Here is a 21,237-nt window from a genome sequence, read left to right on the forward strand (position 1 = left end):
GGATGAGCCACACCTCTCTCTGTTGAAGACGATGAAGTCTCTCTGGATGTTCTCCAGGCGCTGCTGCAGTTTGTCCGTCTGCAGGATTGAAAGACACAGAAGCGCACGCAGAGCAGTTAGCGCTTCCACCGCGTTAAATGCTCCCCGGATAAGATGCTGCTGAACGCTGGATGTGTACAGGGACCTGAGGAATAAGAGGCAGGCCAGCTCTAACAGAACAACACGTTTCCCTGAGTCACGCCACGGAAGTCAGAAAGCAAAAATAAGGCCCGTTGCTAACGAGAGACGGACGGCTGCGCAGTTCAGGAATATCGATAGCGTCACGCTACGCGGCTTTAGGGATGAGGGGTCATGCTGCACTTCACGTTGCCTAGCGCAGTGTGAGTTCTATCAGGGGCAAAGGGGGGGGGGGGGGGGATGGGGCAAACAACTCCACTGACTTGCTGGCTCTGTTCCAGGCCACAGTGAGACGCACTGAGGCGTGAACACAACACAGGACGACAGCCAGAAAAACGGCCTCCGGTCTCATCTGTACGTGGGACGGAGGAAGAAGTGGAAGACCAGTGCGTGTACGTGTGTGTGTCCTGACACAAAAAAAAAAAACAGCCTGAGCTGATATAAAGTGCCCTGGTCTCTCTCGCCTCCTTATCCCCTTCAAAGGTGTAAGATCACAAGCGTGTGATTAGAATGTTCTTAACTGAACATTCTAATGCTGATGTCACAATCACTGCTGGTGACTGAAAGCAACGGAGTTCTAGAACACTGACTTTTGAATTTTGAAGAAAAACGTTGCAAAAAAAAAGAAAAAGCTGCTCTCTTCAAAGGGATCAGGGCAAAGAGGTCATTCAGACATCTGAAGGGACAGCTGTGAGTGTCGACAGTAATTTAAAACTCTGCCCAATCACGGAGGGACGCCAGCAGTCCTGGCAAACAGCAGACAGTCCTGCCCTCCGGTGAATCAGTGGGACCTCACTGCTCACTGTCAATTAGAGCAGGAAAGCTGTGAGAGGTACAAAATGGCCTTTAATGGGTCCTGAATCCAGGCCAGTCACAGAAATGGTTTCTGGGAAGGGACAGCCAAAAGTGTGTTTTTCTGCCCTCATCCAGATCCCCACCTCTGCTTGAGTTCATTAGTCTCAGCACCCCCTCCACTGACTTAATTGATTTAACGGCGCTAGCCTTTAGGGGTTTTCAAAATTCGGCGAAACTCGGCACAAAGCCCCACGCGGTGCCCCGCCCCCCGGAGAGAGAACGCCGCGGGCAGCCCGACACTGAGGCAGCGCCGGGCTCATGCAATATTGATCACGCCGCTTCAGAGTTAGCGCACGTACAGTAACTACACACACACACACACACACAGACACACACACTCTCACACACACACACACACGCACACACGCACACACACACTCACACACACACACACCACGCACTGCACGCACACCACATCACCTCACACTCTCACACACATCACCTCACCACGCCCGCCACCACACCACACGACCGCGCCCCCACGCACACGCACACACACCACACACACAGCTGCCTGCTCGGGTTTCCTCAGACTCCGCTCCACTCAGGTGCCTCTCTCCGCCGCGTTCCGTCAACTCGGCTTTCTCTATTGGTCACGCCGCGCGAAATCCCGGCCAATCAGCTTCACTGGGGCGTCGCCGAGCTCACGCACACGGATGACGAGGCGTTTTCCTCCAAGGCAACTCGGTGTCAGCACATTCCTTTTTCATTTATACTTTTCTTATCTTAGTATATATTTATACTAATCATATTTGTACACTATATGATTTTGGAGGGTAGTTCTTTTCCCACTTTGTGGGCGTAGAGATGCACTCCCCTCCTACAGTTCAACGCCACATCTCCCGAACACAAAGCTAACTAGCGCACAAAGCCCTCCCAGAAGTCGTATCTCACTCTAACAGAAAGCATAGCAGGTAGGCACTGAGAAACACACACACACACACACACACACACACACACGGTTCATCTTTCTCCCTCATGGGCACTCATAAGTACACACACACAAAAAAAGAGAAAAGATTTCAAATTCCACCTTGAAACAAGGTCTGGGATTTAAAAAAAATGTGTTTGCATTTCAGTCACATCTTCTCACAGCAGGGGACAAAGAATTTCAGGGAGCACGTCATCGCTATGACGACAGGTTCCTCTTCTCCACCCAGAGCAGGTCTAAAACAGCACATTTACACCCACAGTGAGCTCAGATAAAATGAGAGAGCTGTGCAGTAGTCCTGTACGGCAGCGCAAGACCGCATTTTTACTCAGCTAAAACAGCGGAGCTTCGAGCAGGACGCGTGAATCCTCTTTTACTGTTTGCAACGGAGCAAAAAGAAAAGGAAAGACGTCCATTAATTCAGCCTCTTTGCATTGATTTCACTGAGAAGGTATGAGCACAACCAGCCAAGTTCCACTATCTATCCGTCCAACCGTACATCCGTCAATCCATCCATTATCTAACCTGCTGGCACCTATCCCAGCATGCACTACATCTTGGACAAGCAGCCAATCAAGTTCCACTACAAATCTCATCAAAAAAAAAAGAGCAAACATTGCAGCTACCTTGCATTTCAATTTGTGAATTTGCTCAATTGAATCTCAGCCATTCATTTTCATTGAATGAAGTTCACCTGTAGTTCATGAAGCACATTAGCAGTAGCCACTTGCTATGAATGTCTGCAGCAGGAATCTAAATGCAGCACAGCAGCAATGGAATCTGAAGCTGTCAGAAAGGTTTGTGATGTAGGGCTACTGTAGCCCGGCTACTGCAGTAGCCTTCGCTCAACAGTGACAAGACTGATATAAATGCAGAAAGAGTACATCCCCATTAACAAAATATTGGCTTAATGACACACCATAATACAAATTTAATTTAGATAATTAAAACATATATGTGAGCAATGTTGTGGTTTATTCCACATTATGCACGATGGTTGTACAGCACTGCAATGTAAAGACTGAACCACAAGGGGGAGGTATTTGATATTAAAATAGCAAATCTACTGACAGCTAAGTATACATTGTAGTCGCTGAGGATTTATTTCCACAACTTCCACAAATGCATCCGCCTTCATGTGCACAATAGCGTGATAAATGTCTTTTATGATAACAGATAAATGAACCGATATCACATTAATATACTTTTAAAACCCACACGACACAAGCCGGACAGCAAAATACTGCCGCCTGTGTTTCGACTGGGCTGAATCATAAAAAAAAAACGTAATTCGGAAGATTTGTGCGGTCTGCAAGTTAATGCCGTAAAGCCTTCAGAAAAGAACATAAAGCCTCTAATGTATCTGAGCTCATCTGGACCGGCCCCAAAAAAAGAAATGGATTCATTAATTTCGGCACTACTGCCGGCCGCACTGACGTTCGACACGCAGCACATTTTGTGAATAAAATTCCACCGCTGATGGCTCCTCATTAGCCAATCAAATCCCTCGTCACGCAAAGTCCCGGTGGGGGCATCTTGAGCAAACACGGTTTGGATACCGCTGAAGGCGGCCACATTTTTGGCGGTAATCCCAGGTGTGTAGAGAGGTAGAGTGGGTCACCTGGGCATTGAGTTGCCACTCGGGGGAACAAGAGACAGGGCCTAGGGGATAGGGTACAGAGGCTAGGGGATAGGGGACATGGGCTAAGGGACAGGGGATAGGGGATAGGGGACAGGAGCTAGGAGACTGGAGCTAGGGTTCAGGGGACAGGGGACAGGGGGACAGAGGCTAGTGGACAGAAACTAGGGGACAGGGGATAGGGGACAGAGGCTAGTGGACAGAAGCTAGGGGACAGGGGATAGGGGATGGGGGACAGGGGACAGGGCCTAAGAGACAGGGGATAGGGGACAGAAGCTAGGGGACAGGGGATAGGGAACAGGGTGTGCTGGGAGACTGTGGAACTGATTTTGGTTTCATCTTGGGGAGTAACACTTGCCTGTCCGCAACAGTCTATGCGTAACTAAAGAGACGTCTGACAGCCACAGCTATTCCTTTATTAAATTCGCCATTCTGTGCCCTTAATTAGTAAGAGCTGAACCGTCAGACACCCCCCGCTACACCTATCAGACGTTTTTTTTCTTGGGGTGATATCATTAACCTTTTGGGTTTTTTTCCTCTCTGGGTCCATAAGCATCCATAAGAGGTTGCAGATCTATCATTCGCAGCCATGGAGAAATGGAGCAGAATGATTTCAGCTTTTTTGCCCCCATGCCCGAAAAACTACGCTCCAATAATTCATCCCGAACGATGCCCAGGCCTAAAACGTTCAAAGAATGCGCTCTCTCCATCCATTACGCCTGTCAACCCTTTGAAGAGCAGGTGTTATGGAATATTTTCTTTCTTCAGAATTCTAAGTCAGCGTTCTTCATTACTTTCAGCGGCGATTGTGACATCAGCATTGGAATGTTCCGTTAAGAACATTCCAATGACATATTTGTGACCTCACACCTTAAAATCTTTTTTTTCCAGGGAGAGATAAACTTTGGCTATTTGTCCCCTGGTAGCGAAAGGGGGGCAGAACAGGCGTGTCGGGTCGGAATGAAAGTTGGGATGGGCGTGTGGCGGGACGGCGGCGGCGTTGGCGACGCGGATAAGCCTGACCTGGGGCGAGCTGTTGGAGCCCTGCTCCTTCGTCTTCCTCGCCAGGCGCTTCTTCTTCTTATGGAGCGGTTTGGACTCCAGGATCATCTCCTCCAGCTCGAAGGTGGGGTCACAGTTCAGCCGGCGCTTCTGCAGGAGGGGCATAAATAACGAAATAAGGATCTACTGTGCCGCCAGAGACTATGGGAATAAATTCAGCACTCATCTCTATACCCCAGTGTTAGTACCAGGGGAAATCTATGGACTGCTGCTACGCTGAACTCTGAAAAGCAAGGTTTATACCGCCCAAATGGACAAGAATAACCATTTTTATTTAAGAAGTAAATGCTTGGACTTACATCTCATTCAAAGTTTTATGCATTCATAAACACAAATGTTAGCTAGTGGTCTTCTGGGCTAAGCAACCCATTTCTTTTAGACATTTCTGTGGTAATCATTTGGTGTTTTTTGCACCCATTTTTGCATAGGCTACATGTAGCATATTTGCACTACTTTTGACTAAACAGTCCCTCCAGTTTACCATTAGCACATCGACCATCAGCAAACATTAGCTAATTCTGTCAACCTACAGCAATCAAATAAAACTAATGTTTACCAATGTCAGTACAGCCTTCAGTATTAAAGATGCCACAGAGCCATTAGTGAAATCTTAAGCTTCTTTCTCCTTTTAACCCTTTAAGGCGTGAGATCACGAACATGTTGTTATAAAGTTCTTAACTGAACATTCTAATGCTGATACAACAATCACTAGCAGGGGAGTTCTAGAACACTGACTTAGAACTTTGAACAAAAAACAAAAACACATTCCAAAGAACCTGCTCTTCAAAGGGGCTAATCAGCCAGTACTTCCCTAGCTCCTGCACGCTATTGATTCGGACTGTTCTGGCTGGGGTGGCGCTGCAGTTTTATGAATGGCTCTGTGTAACGAACGGGCAGGACAGCCCGCTTCCCCGCGGTCGGCTCTCCGCGTTCCTCCTCAATTTAGGCCCTACTCCATCACTCTCAGCGAGCCGTCGGCCGAGCCCAGTTTACCTGAGGAGAAGGTGCCGGGAGAGAGAGAGCTGCTCGGCAACCACACTGAACGGGCGGAGAGGCTCAGTGCTAACGGGGTACGGCAGAGATAGGACCGCGTGCGGCAGGGGGGTGGCAGAGCAGAATAATGGGCAGGGAACTGGGCTTAGTTGGAACCTGAAGGTTGAAGGTTCGAGTCCCAGGCAGGAGACTGCTGCTGCACCCGTGAGCGAGGTGCTTAACCTGAACTCCTTAAAATAATAAATATCGCACCAGCTGTATAAATGGATATTATGTAAAAATGCAAAAGTTGTGTATCTTGCTCTGGATAAGATAGTTTGCTAAATGGCGGTAATGTATGAATGCACAGGGAGGACAGCTGTCCACACACACACAGATACAGACACACACACACACACACACACACACACACACAGACACACAGACACACACACACAGACACACACACACACACACACACCTCGGTCTGCAAAATGGGTGTGTGTCCCTTGAGGAGGACCTCAGAGACCACAAAGCGGTTCATCCACAGACAGACGGAGGAGGAGGAGGAGGAGGAGGAGGAGGGGAGCGCAGGACTTGCATTGGGAATGAATCCCGGCGGGACCTGCTTGGCCAGGACGGCGTCCCAGTTCACATCGGACAGGTACTCCAAATCCTGCAGCTCGGACAGGCTGGAGAGGCGCTTCTCCGCGTTCACCTGCAGCAGCTGAGCGGGACAGGAGGGCGGCAGTGTAGAGTAAGGACCATTGTAACCGTTACATTACACTACATTACACATTACATTGCATTGCATTACAGGCATTTAGCAGACGCTCTTGTCCAGAGCGACTTACACAACTTTTCAAATAGCATTTACATTGCATCCGTTTATACAACTGGATATATACTGAAGCAATGCAGGTTAAGCACCTTGCTCAAGGGTACAACAGGTTTGATTCCCCAGTAGGACACTGCCGCTGTATGTATATATATATATCCAGATGTATAATTGGATGCAGTGTAAATGTAAAAAGCTGTGTAAGTTGCCCTGGATAAGAGCGTCTGCTAAATGCCTGCAATGTGAAGGAGAGGCACCACCTTTTATCGCCACCGGGAACCCCTCAGAGGTTTTGGGGAAGGCGCTGTAATGCGACCGTTCAGCTGCAGGTTTCGCATTCAAATTACAGAGAGGAGGAGATTCCCCGAAGGCGCAGTCAGAGAAAGTTTCAGTGGAAAGGCGAAAAACTAACAAGGGCAAGGAAATAAGGCAATGTTTTAAGCCAAGAACATTTCAGCCATCACAGTGACCCTCTTCAAGCATCAGACAACCCACAGCTAAAACAGCCACCAAGGGAGAACACTTATATAGCACAGCACCAAGATATCCATCATGGTGTCACGTTAGCTGGCTATTTATAATCCTTTATAAACCCTTTATAGTCCAGGGATTCCAGGTAGAACATAGCTAATTTGGTTGATTTGGTAGTACGGTATTTGTATTTTTATCTAATTGTGCCATCTTAGTGATACAGCACTTTTTTACTGGGAGTACACTGATATGGTGGTCTGGATTAGAATGTCTGCTAAGTGACTGCAATGTAAATGTAAATGTATAACACACTAATATGATGCACTGGTATTTTAACACCCACTGTGGTATTGGGAATGCAATGAGGATCTAAAAAATCAGAAGCAGATCTGCATAGTGACAGGTAATAAGGTAATTAACTGGACTGTGTCAGATGGGCATTGGTGTAGTTGTCCTGGACTGGACTATGTGAGATGGGCATTGGTGTAGTTTATACTGGACTGGACTATGCAAGATGGGCATTGGTGTAGTTTATACTGGACTGGACTATGTGAGATGGGCAATGGTGTAGTTGTCCTGAACTGGACTATGTGAGATGGGCATTGGTGTAGTTGTCCTGGACTGGACTACGTGAGATGGGCATTGGTGTAGTTGTCCCGGACTGGTCTATGTGAGATGGGCATTGGTGTAGTTGTCCTGGGCTGGACTGTGTGAGATGGGCATTGGTGTAGTTGTCCTGTGCTGGACTGTGTGAGATGGGCATTGGTGTAGTTGTCCCAGACTGGTCTATGTGAGATGGGCATTGGTGTAGTTTATACTGGACTGGACTATGCGAGATGGGCATTGGTGTAGTTTATACTGGACTGACTATGTGAGATGGGAATTGGTGTAGTTGTCCCAGACTGGACTATGTGAAATGGGCATTGGTGTAGTTGTCCTGGACTGGACTATGTGAGATGGGCATTGGTGTAGTTTATGCTGGACTGGACTATGCAAGATGGGCATTGGTGTAGTTTATACTGGACTGGACTATGTGAGATGGGAATTGGTGCAGTTGCCCTGGGCTGGACTATGTGAGATGGGCATTGGTGTAGTTGTCCTGGACTGGACTATGTGAGATGGGCTTTGGTGTAGTTGTCCCGGACTGTGTCAGATGGGCATTGGTGTAGTTGTCCTGGACTGGACTATGTGAGATGAGCATTGGTGTAGTTGTCCTGGACTGGACTATGTGAGATGGGAATTGGTGTAGTTGTCCTGGACTGGACTACGTGAGATGGGCATTGGTGTAGTTGTCCCGGACTGGTCTATGTGAGATGGGCATTGGTGTAGTTGTCCTGGGCTGGACTGTGTGAGATGGGCATTGGTGTAGTTGTCCTGTGCTGGACTGTGTGAGATGGGCATTGGTGTAGTTGTCCCAGACTGGTCTATGTGAGATGGGCATTGGTGTAGTTGTCCTGGGCTGGACTGTGTGAGATGGGCATTGGTGTAGTTGTCCCGGACTGGTCTATGTGAGATGGGCTTTGGTGTAGTTGTCCTAGACTAGACTGTGTCAAATGGGCATTGGTGTAGTTGTCCCGGACAGTATGATGGAAGCTTGCAGACGGTACCTTTCCCAGTAAGAACTTGATCTCTGTGGACCAGGCGGCTGGGTAGCTGACGTGGACGTTGTGGAAGGTCTGCAAGATCTCATTGGCCGGAGTGCTGGACCGCATGACGTAGGGCCTCTGGAGGAGGGGAGGGGGGAGAGGTTTGGAAAAAGATGTAAGGTTATGTACCATACGCCTTTTGGGGAGCCCCCTCCCTCCCCAATCCCACCACAGATCCCTGGCTCGTCACGGTGGTGGCGAGGGGAGAGAGGGTCATGTGTTCTGCGGCCGTTGCTCTTAATCCTGTTAAGAGTCTTAGCAGTGTGTCCGTGCTCTACCTGTCCTCTCTTCTCAAACCATGGGAGAGTCATAAAAGAGTCATAAGACATGCTCTACCTGTCCTCTCTTCTCAAACCGTAGAAGAGTCATAAAAGAGTCATAAGACATGCTCTACCTGTCCTCTCTTGTCAAACCTTAGAAGAGTCTGAAGCCATAGACATGCCTACCTCCTCTCACTCAAACCTGGAAGTCATAAGGGCATAAGACATGCTCTACCTGGCCTCTTGTAACTAGAAGAGTCTGAAAGCATCATAAGAATGCTCTACCTGTCCTCTCTACTCAAACCATGGGAGAGTCATGGCGGTGTGTCAGTACTCTACCTGTCCTCTCTACTCAAACTGTAGAAGAGTCATAAAAGAGTCATAAGACATGCTCTACCTGTCCTCTCTACTCAAACCATGGGAGAGTCATGGCGGTGTGTCAGTACTCTACCTGTCCTCTCTACTCAAACTGTAGAAGAGTCATAAAAGAGTCATAAGACATGGTCTACCTGTCCTCGTAAGAGCTCGTAGGCTGTGATGCCCAGAGACCACCAGTCCACTGAAAAGGAATAGCCGGGATGGGTCCCCTCAAAGGGCTGGAACAGCTCGGGAGCTGGAACAACAGTACAGCACATCAAAGGTCAAGGGTCAGAGGTCACAGCACCTGGCTCTGAGGTCAAGCTTGAACTGGCCTGCTGCCAAAGGACCCAGCATTTGTAAGACTTCACTTTCGCCGACAAGAAACATAACAAACCACGGTGAAAATAAATTGGGGTAAATACAAAAAATGAATTTGAAGTTAGTGCTTACTCATCAAAAAAAAAGAGTCAAGCTATAATGATCAGTACTTTGCAAATTAAAATTGCCAATGCATTTTCATAGTTATTGGCCCCCAGTCCACACTGTTCTGAAAATGAAATTAAATATAATTAACGATCTGTGCTTTTTTTTGTACCACCTCTACGGCCCCTTCTAAAGCCTTCGGTTCGGTCGGCCGTCTGTAACTGAAGCCTCGCCTCCACCTGCCGTGCGCGATGTGAGCCGTTCCCTGCCAGCTCCACTAAAACACAGAATCAGTCACTTAACTCCGCCACGCTGGAGCAGACAGGCCGGCTCCCGGGGTCAACCCGCGCGCGGTTTAAATCCGCCACTAATTTAATTACAGGGTATCTGATGCTCCGGAGGACCCAGGAGCCACTGACCGACTGTTATTGGCCTAATTCGTCTTCTTTTTCCCCCGCTCACAGACCGAAGAGAAAAGGCATGCCAGAAATCCAGGACAATATTCACGGCAAGTCCGTTTTTTAAATTTTTAAATTTAAATTTTTTAGATTTTTATTGATTTCAATACTTTTGGCAATCTCACCCATGTATGGCTTCGTCCCGGCGATGGACGTGGCTCGCAAGTCGTCCTTTACCACGGCGGCGATGTTGAAGTCCGTCAGATGCGTGTGGCCTATGGGGTAAGCAGAAAAAAGCGGCTGACCAATGGGGGTGGAGTGTGGAGCTCACCAGTATCACTGCTGCTGGGTAGATATCATTACATTACATTACATTACAGGCATTTAGCAGACGCTCTTATCCAGAGCGACGTACAACAAGTGCATTGGTTCACGATGTAGAGGTGCAAAAGAAACACTAGAGTGAAGTAAGGATCGTAGTGCCAGAAGTGACCACATCGATCAGGACTCCAACCCTGTAGAGTAACCTGTTCAGCAGACAAGAATCCTACCAAGTACAAACTAGCACTGGAATCACATTTGCCTAATCAGACAAAAACAACAATATCAAGTCCCCAAGCAGCACAGTCCCTTAAAATTCAGTCCAGAGATATATTTATATTTATCATCTGAAATGCTGCCACAGTTCAAAACCTTGATTTTATTTATCGAATGCTGTTATGTATTTGTTGTAAATGACAGTTGTAAATAAGACATTTGTAACCCTCATAGAGGGGGATACACTGCACGCCATGGAAAAAAAGTGCAGCCCCCGTCCACATCCGCAGCGCGAACTTTTCTGAAGCTCAATGTCCAGTGTTAGTTCAACTCTTAACAGAAACACGAGTCGAATGTGAAAGAGTTGACTTCACACTGAACATTTTACTGCCTGAGCTGTTCTGATGAAGACGTCCAGGTGGAAACATTACCTATCACAAGGTTAAATGACATATCGCCTTTCGTTTCATACAAAAAGTAAGTGTCCTGATTTAATAACTGGACTTCTCTAATGTGACATTTTAACTGCAGCTCACCGACGCCAAGAACCTCCTGCCAGAGCGAGCGCTGCCCTCTGAGGAAGGGGACGGAATGACCCGGTAAAGCGAGGTCCGGCGGCGAACCCGCGCACGATCAGCGGGGCCAAGCGGCCGCGGTACCTGCCAAAGTCACCGCCTCCCCCCGCTGCGCGGGCGGCAGCACTCCTGCCACCCCCCCCCCCTCCCCCCGCTGTGCAGGCGGCAGCACTCCTGCCAACCCCCCCCCCCCCCCCCCCACGCCAGCCCCCCTCCCCCCGCTGCGCAGGCAGCAGCCCCCCCCACACCACCCCTCCTTTCCCCCGCGATCAGCGCGGAGGGCAGACCTAGTTTATTAGCTGCCGTTTCGCGGCCGAGAGCTTGCCGCAGTGACAGAACTCAATGGAGAGGGCGTTTGGGTCCAAACCCCCCCCCCTCCCCCAACCTCCCACATGAGGAGCCTCGCGTTGGGAATGTAAAGCGAGCCGCACGGCCGCTCTTCCCCGATAAAAATAAATAAATAAAATAAATAATAACAGAGAGACGAGGTCCTGAGGGAGAAGCACGTCGCGGCCGAATCTCGCAGGGCACAGGGGAACGGTGCTGGCGCTTCTCGTCCGAGCGGCGTTGGATACGGGCCGAGGGCACTCCGCTGAACTCTGACTCCTCCTCCCACTCCTCCTCCTCCTACTCCTCCTCCTCCTCCTCTTCCTCCTGTGGCGGCGGCGCTCTCAGCACGCACTCGCTATCTCACGACAACGCCGTCGATCCCACCGATCCGCCGTCCCGTCTCTGGGGAAACGCTACGCTCCCTAATTCACGGCGACGGGCGCAGATTACTCGCAGCCGTTAGCGTTTTTAAAAATCCCCCCGTGCGCACGAAGGAGTTCGGTTTTCACGCTGCAGCAGAAAAAAAGCACGACCCCTCGTTTTTTGATAGACCCGGACGGGGAAGATGATGACTGTCACGGCTTTCGTACAGAGCGCGATCACCACCGGTCCCCCTTCTGCCGTGAACCCCACGCACCATTAGGCAGAAAAAGTATGCGCATAATTTTTAACCGGCCTGCCAAGTCCTTAACTTCAGTGGAGCATTTGACATAAGGACTATCTGTTATCACCGGGGTCAACACATAAAGAGCAGCTCCAAAATCAGCACACTCCTTTTGTCCTGTGCCAACTAGCCACTTAACCTTGAGCAAGGGGACCTGGAATTTTTTTTTTTTAAACCTGAATTGCTTCAGTAAGCACACAACGGTAAAAAAAAGCAGATTTTGACTGGAAATTCACAGAAGAGCACGTGTGATGTCTCCACACAACGTGACACACCGTGAGGCTCAAGGTCGAATCACAAAGGTGTCCAGTTCGGCACATTTCAAGAAGGATTGAAATATTTTTATTTTTTTATTCCATTTATTCTTTGAGTCTTTCTGTTGTGAATTCAGTGCACCTGCCAGCTGGACAGGGACCCCCTGCAGTCCCTTTGAAGACCCCCCTGCTGGAAACCCAGGTCTTAAAGCATAGAGACATGTCAGTGGCCCCGAGGATGTAGACTGCCCCCCCGCCCCCAATTCTCCCCATCACCCCCATGCAGTGTCACTCAGATTGCCTTTACCCCCCCCCCCCACTCTCCCCACCCCCCCATGCAGTGTCACTCAGACTGCCTTTAAAGCACCCCCACCCCTCCTCCCCCCCCCCCCCCCCCCCTTAAATAAAAGACCTAAGGAGCGCTGTGCTTTTCACAGGCTCGTTTAACACGCTGATGAAGAGCTGTTGACGGTTTTGCGACGTGTTCCGGACAAAACTCCTCTGTTTCCCTGACAACACCTGCTAAATAAATGGCGGATTTCAGCGTGACTCATCCCACGCACGTTTGCGAGCATCCCCTGTCGGGACGGGGGTACAGCGGAGGGGGGGGCTTTGGAACGTCAGGCTGGCAGATGCGGTTGAAGATAGGTCTCTCCACCCACTCCCCCAAATCAAATCAACAACCATCCCCCCCCGCCCCCCCAGTTTCTTTTGTTGTGACTGAGCCCTAGTGACGCCGCAAGCTTTGAAAACATCAAGCGTGACCGAAGACGCGCTTACCGTCTTCATCCAGCAGAATGTTGTCTGGTTTGATGTCCCTGCAGGGAAATGCAAGCACAACTGGATTAGACAGGAAACGTGCTGACTTAACTCACAAGCCCTGCTTGATTGGCAGCAACGTCAATAATGTTGCCGTATTAGCTGTTAAGGTTAATACTTGTGTACACACACAGAGAGAACGAACATCAGGAAAATCGGAGCTCTAGAAGACAATGGGAACACATCCTAACCTGCACAAACATCAGCGACAGCTGCACTGGAGAAAGAAACCATAAGCACCTAGCACAAAGGAGACCACGGGCGCGCTCCTACTGTTTGTTTTTTTTACCTCCTTGCTTCCTCTCCTTGCCTCCTTTCCTAGTACGGAAAGCCAAACGGGTCAAAAATACGTGAAATTGACATCCGGTATTGCACACTGTCAACGTGGGTGCACTCCAATATGCTTAATTTATTTGTCCTTTGTCTCCAAGGTCAGGAGACTGCTCCTTCAAGGAACTACGAGCTTAAGCAAGGAAACACAAGTGCATCCTTTGCAGAAGTATAAATGACCGGCCGGCTCTCCCCATCCGCCACATCTGCATTTGACGTGGCTTCAAACCGATGCTTGAAAGAGCAAGGACATTCCAGGAGCAAGGAAAGCAAGTGAGAAGACACAATAAGTGAATGGAACGAACTAGACATTGACAACGCGTGATACCAGACGTCAATTTCACATATTCTTTTTCTTTTTTACTCATTTGGCCTTCAATACTAAGAAAGGAGAGAAGGAACGGATAAAAAAATTGGAATACACCCCATCTATCAATGCATCACTGTGACCTTTGACCCATCCATTAGAGCAGGGCTGTGAAACTGTGAGGTTTGTGAGGTCTTCCTTTCAACCATCAGCCAATTAAGGCCTTGACAACAAGGTGTGTGGCTGATCAGTGACTTAAATGAATCGCTCATGCGGAAGTACACTGAAAACCAGCAGACACTGTGGCCCTCCAGGACTGGAGTTAAACCAGCAGACACAGTAGCCCTCCAGAACTGGATTTAAACCTGCAGACACTGTAGCCCTCCAGAACTGGATTTAAACCTGCAGGCACCGTGGCCCTCCAGGACTTGAGTTAAACCTGCACGCACTGTGTCCCTCCAGGACTTGAGTTAAACCTACAGGCACTGTGGCCCTCCAGGACTGGCATTAAACCTACAAACACTGCAGTCCTCCAGGACTGGATTTAAACCTGCAGGCACTGCAGCCCTCAGGACTGGAGTTTGACACCTGTGCTTTAGAGGAAGGGGAATTCAATTCCACATCATTGAACCGGACCACCAGGCTAAGTCTCACAAAACAAGCCAGCAGGTTCTTCTGATTTGTAGTAAGGAACTACAGTGAGGGAGCCATGGCGACAGCTGCAGAGTCTGCTCTTAATCACGGTGAGGTCCGTATCGATCTGTTCCCAAGCTGCGGTGTTCAGCGTACTCCACGTACGGAGAACCAGGGCTGTTTGGGCACCAGGCGTGCGACTCTGAGTCACTGTAGATGACTGACACCCAAGGAGCGCGCCAGGCAAACCCGGCTCACACGGGGACCGTCAAACTCTCATCAACCCATGTTTTTGGGCCACACGTCCTCGGAACCCATAGCTTGAATAGGCTGTGTGACTGTCCAAGGTCTGTCCTGTGTGTGACAGTGTGACCTTATGGTTGAGGTGACTGACAGGAAGGTTGCAGGTTTAACTCCCAGATGAGGAAATGCCACTGAACCCTTGAGCCACTTACCTGGCTGCAGTAATTAACCCTTTGAAGAGTAAGAGTTTCTTTCCCCAAAATTCTAAGTCAGTGTTCTAGAACTCCATTGGTTTCAGTTACCAGTAGTGATTGTGACATCATTATTAGAATGTTCAGTTAAGAACTCACTTAACATTCTAATCACATATTTGTGATCTCACACCATAAAGGGTTAAATGCAGCTGTACTGATGATGGATTGTGTAAGGACTCTGCAAGCTATGTAAGTTTCCCTCAGGTAAAAGGTGTCTGCTACATAACATGTAATATAGACATTATTATTATTATTATTATTATTATTATTATTGCTGTTGTAATTATTATTTTTAAAATTATTATTAACTACTTGTAGTTGCACTACTAATAACGACCTGTTTTCTACCAAGTAATCAGTTCCAACTAAATGCTGTGACCCCCATCTTATTGACTCCGCAGGTGAGTTTTAACTTAGGGGTGTGGCCACAGCAGCAGGTGAGTGCTGCCTGGGGGACAGACAGCAGGTGTGACCATGGCAACAGAATTAATGACCGTGAGACGACTCTAGACCCCCGTTCTCATGGAGACCCTGTTCTCATGGCGACCAAGCGAGACCCAAGCTTACAGTTTCTCCCCAGTGCAAGAGGGATGTTCTTGGCAAGTATTACAGTTAGTGCTTCACAAATTATCACACACAGCCAATGCAGTCACCTTATCGCTACAACACAGGCAGAATGTGCCCCGCCTAGTCTCATATTTCAACAACCTCACTTGATGCTAAGAAATATAAATATCTATCCTGCGTTAATGTCAGGGAGACAATATGCCTACGTTTTTTTTTTGATTTTCATCTCTTATAAACGCTGTTTCTGGTTGTTTTGCAATTTGCCACAGAGTGATACCACTCCAATCCAAACGCAGACGTGAATTTTCTTAGTAGCTGTAACAAAAAAAGTGGGCGTACTCTTTAGGGATGAAAACTGTCAAAATGAAAATGTGTTTTTATTTTTTATTTTTTTTTTTTTTTGCGCAGGCTGAAAAATTTGCAGGAGCCACCCGTGGAGGGGAACATCGCTGAAGCTCAAATTGGGAACAGGGAGATTTCTGTCAAACAGAGAGCCAGCCGTGTACGCTTTACCGGAAACTTCGAGGATCTGAGCCTCGGCCTAATTAGGCCCCGGCCACCCGATCACGACGGGATCGACGAGGATTAGCACATCAAAAAGAGCGGTGCCCCAACACAGGTGGTGCGGGAGCTGGCCGCGTTCAGAGCCCAACGCCGTGCAGGAACAGGGCCGAGATGGAGGTGAGAAAAGGTCAACTGTGTCAACATTTTAATTAGCTGACATTTCCCTCTTCAAACAAGGGGGGGGGGGGAGGAAGAAGGACGGAGAGGGAAGAGAGAGAGAGAGAGAGAGAGAGAGGGAGTCTGGGACTTCCCTATGATCCGGGAGGAAGCGGCTGTTACCATGGTTGCGCTGTAATGAGTCATTATTTTGGGCAAACGTACACTAGGCATTGTTCTGCTCCCCGTGATATTACCCATGGTTTGGAATATGTGGGAATAATGTAGAAGAGGGCTCCTCAAATGCGGCAGTGGCTTGTGTAAAAGAAATTAAAGGTGTGAGAAGTGAGAGAGAGAGAGACACTTGGAAGCTTTCTCTGAGATTTCCTTGGAAGTTCCCTGTTCCAGGTATAGCCGTCACGAAAAAACATATTTTCTGATCCAAGGCACTTGTCAGTTCAGTTCTGTTCCAACATCAGGAATGTTTTTGAGATTGTTAGAAGGGTCTCGTCTGTTAAATCCACACTGTTGATAGTTCTTAACCACAGAGGTGAATTAAGGCGAGTTAAAAGTGGTTATGATGTAACAGCTTTAATCTTTGTTCCATTGGAAATCCTTACACAGCTCACTCCCTTGGCCTTTGCTAATGCAGTCCCTGCCATTTCACATCCTCCTTTTATTGAACAGTGTGTACCCACTGCCTGTTTAGAGGCAATACTTCGCTGGACTGTCTTACAGGAACTGTTCGCAATTACCCCATGCGTGCTCCGATCTACACAACATTAATTTGTCATATGGCGAGATTGCAATGCAGTGTAGCATAGTGGATAAGGAACTGGGCTTGTAACCAAAAGGTCGTAGGTTCGATTCCTTGGTTTGGACACTGCTGTTGAGTACCTCGAGCAAGGTACTTAACGTGCATTGCTTCAGTATATATATCCAGCTGTATAAATGGATGCAATGTATAAAATGCTATGTAAAATGTTGTGTAAGTCGCTCTGGATAAGAGCGTCTGCTAAATGCCTGTAATGAGTGTACCCTCCTCTTCTGAAGCCACGTCCTGTGTAGAGCTGTCTTTACTTCGTGCTCTGGAGACTCCCGTAAGACGTAATTAGCTACAGTCAGCATTCCTGTGCTTCACGGACACAATGTGTCTACGGAGGGGAATCAGAAACGTATGTCTTTAAAATACGACAGGCTAATTTGGCACTTTTCCAGCGCTGCTAATTAATTAGCATTTGTAAATGTTACTTCCCTGAAATAATTAAAAAAAAAAAAAAAAATCTCAGTACATCGGTGACGAAGCTGGAATGGGACTGGGACTGACTTGCAGACAGCCAGCTCCGCTTTATCCACCCAACATCCTTACCCGTTCAAATGCAAACGTTTGGAATTTAGCCCGTCCCAGTTCCACACAAGTCAAAATGGATCCACTATGGAACATAGTATCAACAGTGTTATACCACTGCACAGCCCACATAAGTGTTCTATAGAGTACCCCCCAATGCACCGATATCTCCCTCTCTCACTATCTCTCACTTTCACTCTGTGTCTTTTAAAAGAGAATATTTATCATTTTTAAATGTATATAATTATAATTATACATAATATAATTCTATCATTCTTATAGTATTCTTCAAATTAGAATGTCAAACTTACAATAATAATAATAATAATAATAATATAAACTAAATAGTACAGTACTCGTCATTAACATGTATTTGACACAGGCACGTACTGTATGTTCCGTCATGCTGTTGGACGTTATAGTACATGACAACAGATACACTGGGTTGCCAGGGAGACATGTTTAGAACAATGTTCCTTCCTGTAAGTGTATAGAGAAGACTTCGGGGTTAGAGAGTGGAAGGGTCAATGACTCTGTAATGTGTAATTACAAAGATTTTATCCATTAAATTGTTTTTTATTCAGATGCAGGCTTTTATCCAAAGCAATTTCCAAGACTAATATGGAATACTCCAAATGCAATTAGCTGGTATCTTCAGTTACCAGAACAGAGTAGGCAGTAACACCACAGATATTTAGAGTAATGTAGATCACACTGTAGTCTCTTTGCAAGCAAATGAGATAAGACATTAAGTAAACTATGTAGCACAAAACTCAATGCTAAACAACTAAACACGAAAGACATACTTTATAACACATAAAAGTAGAACATTAAAGGAACCTAAATTTCATAGAGCAACAAAGAGGAGATGCATTGCAGTAATTAGTTGTAAATTTCAAAGTTGCTTTGAATACCAATGAGATCTAGGAGCATACCTTTCCACTTTTTATACACAAGTTTAAGGTGTTAAAATTCCTGCAATATACTGACAGTTAAAACAAGCAAACAAACAAAAAAACATCTATTTTCAGCAATATTCAGTATATAATATTCTTTAATGTGATTGTACGTTGGTTCTTTTTTTATGCCCGGGGATCTGGAATATTCTAAATTTTCCACTGGGACCTAAAGGGGTCAAATACCTACTTGACCCAGAAATGTGCCTCAGGTTATATGTCCGAGATGAAAACCAGGAAGTGACTCAGCTGTTCTGATTGGTTCAAGGAGCACTTTCCAATACCATAGAGTAGAAGCCTGAAGGTCAGAGAAGCGTAGGAGGAAGAAGCTACAAGAGACCTGATAAGTAGAGGGTGGCCATCGCTCTCTCTCTCTCTCTCTTTCTATTTATCTCTCCCTTGCACCTCCCCCTCTCTCTCCATCTATCTCTTTCTGCTCCTCTCTCCCTCTCTACCCCCCTTTCTCTTAATCTCACCATCTCCTCTCTCTCTCCCTCTATCTGCCCCCTCACTTCCTCTCTCCCTCTCTCTTTCTTCTCCACTCTGTCTCTCTCTCTCCCCCTCTTCCTCCCTCCCTCTCTGTCTCTCTCTCTCTTTCTCTCCCTCCCTCCTTCCTGCTGAGAGCTTGTTGCCGTATTCTCTGACCCTGAGAACAACTCATTACAGATTCCGTGGAGTCAGGTGAGATGGGCACACAGGGCGAGCGGGGGCGGGGGGTGGGGGTGGGGGTGGGGGCGAGCAGGGGGGGCGAGCGAGTCCCGAACCTGATCCTCAGGCCTTTTCTCTCGCTCCACTAGTCCGACAACCTATTAGCTGGATCTAATGACCTCATTACATCACTTATCCCGACGAGCTGTGTAACCGAGACACCGGCCCTGCCATCCTATCCCCCCCCCCCCAGCCACGCATCCCGCCATTCTATCCGTCCACCCCCCCCCCCCACCGCCACGGCCCAGAACACATCACCGGGCCTCACCAAAACATCTACGGGCAGGGGGAGTGGGGCGGGGGGGGTAGTGGGGTACCACAATGGGCCCCATTGTGCGCTGCTGCACACAGGTCAGCTGTGTACCCAGAAAGCTGTTCAGCACCTGTCCCGCCCGATAAGACACATGGGCCGGGGCCCGTCGGGCGAGGGCATTGTGCTGTCGCTCCCGCTGCTTTCGTCCGGCAGAGATAATACCGCGTTCTGCACGACGAGCCGTGCCGTCCAATCGCCCGCCCGCCGCGCCCCCTGCTCGACGCGCGGCTTCAGGAGGGCTTGTGCGCGTTCCCCGCGTCCCCCGTCCCGAAAAACCATTAATCATCATCATCGCACGCGGTCGCCGCCTCGTCGGCGCCACCTGTTGATTTCAGAGCGCGACGCGATCTTTGAACGGCGGGAAAGTCGAGCGGCGGGTCTGCATTCGACAGCTCGAGACGAGCGGAAGCGCAGCTGCTCGCAATGCACGCGGATACTTATCCTGCACAATGGGCTCCTGATTAAAAACCCTTTTCCCCGGCTCTCCGAGTCGGAAGAAAGGCTGTTATTCATTTACGGCCGTCGATGCCGCAGTTCGGAAGCGTGACAAAGCTCGGTTGTTTCAGAGGCCGACTCAAGGGGTGCTAAAATATCCTTCGCCGAACTCAACGAACCGTCATATTTTAAAGACACGGCGTACGGAATCGTTTCTGTTTTTTGCCGCTGCACTACTGAACTCAGACTTTCCGCAAAAGAGAGGGGCTCTGATAGTGTAAAAAAAAAAGACCTGGCTTCAGTACTTTGTGACACGCGACTGGAACACCAGAGTGGGCGAGTAAAGCTTTTAATAGGACGCAACACAGGAAGTATCCCACGCAATTACGCGACTACGACCGCAAACAAATGCTGGAAGCCCTTACAGTAGCTCCCCGTCAGTACAAGATTTGTAACATCGTGTCACCGTTCACATTTGAAATGGCTGACAGGTTGTGAGACTGTCCTGAAATCCAGAGCAAGCTCCCTCATCTTCTCAGCTTCTATGCCTGACAAAGACCATACAAAGCACTTTTTTTCCCCATATTTTTTTGTTGTTGTGCTTAACATGGCAATTTATATCTTTCTCCTTTTCAAAGAAGTCCAAACATGAGAGATGTTTTCTTTATTTGATAGAGGAACAAGCAGTAGTTATTTACTATGTGCTGTGATGCCTTGCCGATGCCTTTCCACCATTTATACGTGTCCTTTCAGCGGATTCGTCGAAAGAAGAGAAGGGGGCGGAGTGACATCTCCCTGCTGTGGCTATGACATTATAAGCAGAGTATAAAATGTATAGAGATGTGAATTAATAAAATTATAATGAAGTTTTCCCCTGACGAGGGGTAAATGGGAAGGGTGCTTAAAAATAAATAATGAAACTAAATTAATTCATTAATTGAATGAGCTGAAAGACAGAGACCAGACCAGCTCTGGTTCGGGGGGGGGACCAGTGGCGTCACCCAGTGCGGTTGGGGGGTTAATAAACAGAGGTAGTGTTTAAACATGCCACAAAGACATCGGTCAATCAGACAGGTAACACGGTAGTGCCGAAGGGTGGGTGTGGGCGCGAGGAATTGCGTGTTATGCACTCAGATGACTGAGCGCTTCTCGTCACATTAATACCGCTAATTAAATCAACCAGCAGTCAACTACATCGGAGAAACCAGCTGTTTCAACCCATCGCATTAGAATGTTTTTATTAAAAAATAATACATTTCTGCTGAAACACTG

General features: G+C 48.0%; 1 protein-coding gene across 1 annotated transcript in view; it reads right to left on the reverse strand.

Annotated features, from left to right (window-relative positions):
* stk32a (serine/threonine kinase 32A) overlaps window positions 1–21,237 on the reverse strand; it is a 43,194-nt gene that overhangs the window by 2,084 nt on the left and 19,873 nt on the right. The window contains exons 6-12 of the mRNA XM_064349847.1: window positions 13,173–13,210; window positions 10,218–10,307; window positions 9,361–9,464; window positions 8,553–8,669; window positions 6,238–6,363; window positions 4,626–4,754; window positions 14–78 (exon numbers count right to left, since the gene is read on the reverse strand). Coding sequence (XP_064205917.1) covers window positions 14–78; window positions 4,626–4,754; window positions 6,238–6,363; window positions 8,553–8,669; window positions 9,361–9,464; window positions 10,218–10,307; window positions 13,173–13,210 — 669 coding nt within the window. The remainder of the gene's footprint in view (window positions 1–13; window positions 79–4,625; window positions 4,755–6,237; window positions 6,364–8,552; window positions 8,670–9,360; window positions 9,465–10,217; window positions 10,308–13,172; window positions 13,211–21,237) is intronic.

Source organism: Anguilla rostrata, chromosome 9 (genome assembly GCF_018555375.3).
Source record: "Anguilla rostrata isolate EN2019 chromosome 9, ASM1855537v3, whole genome shotgun sequence".
Classification (NCBI taxonomy): domain Eukaryota; kingdom Metazoa; phylum Chordata; class Actinopteri; order Anguilliformes; family Anguillidae; genus Anguilla; species Anguilla rostrata.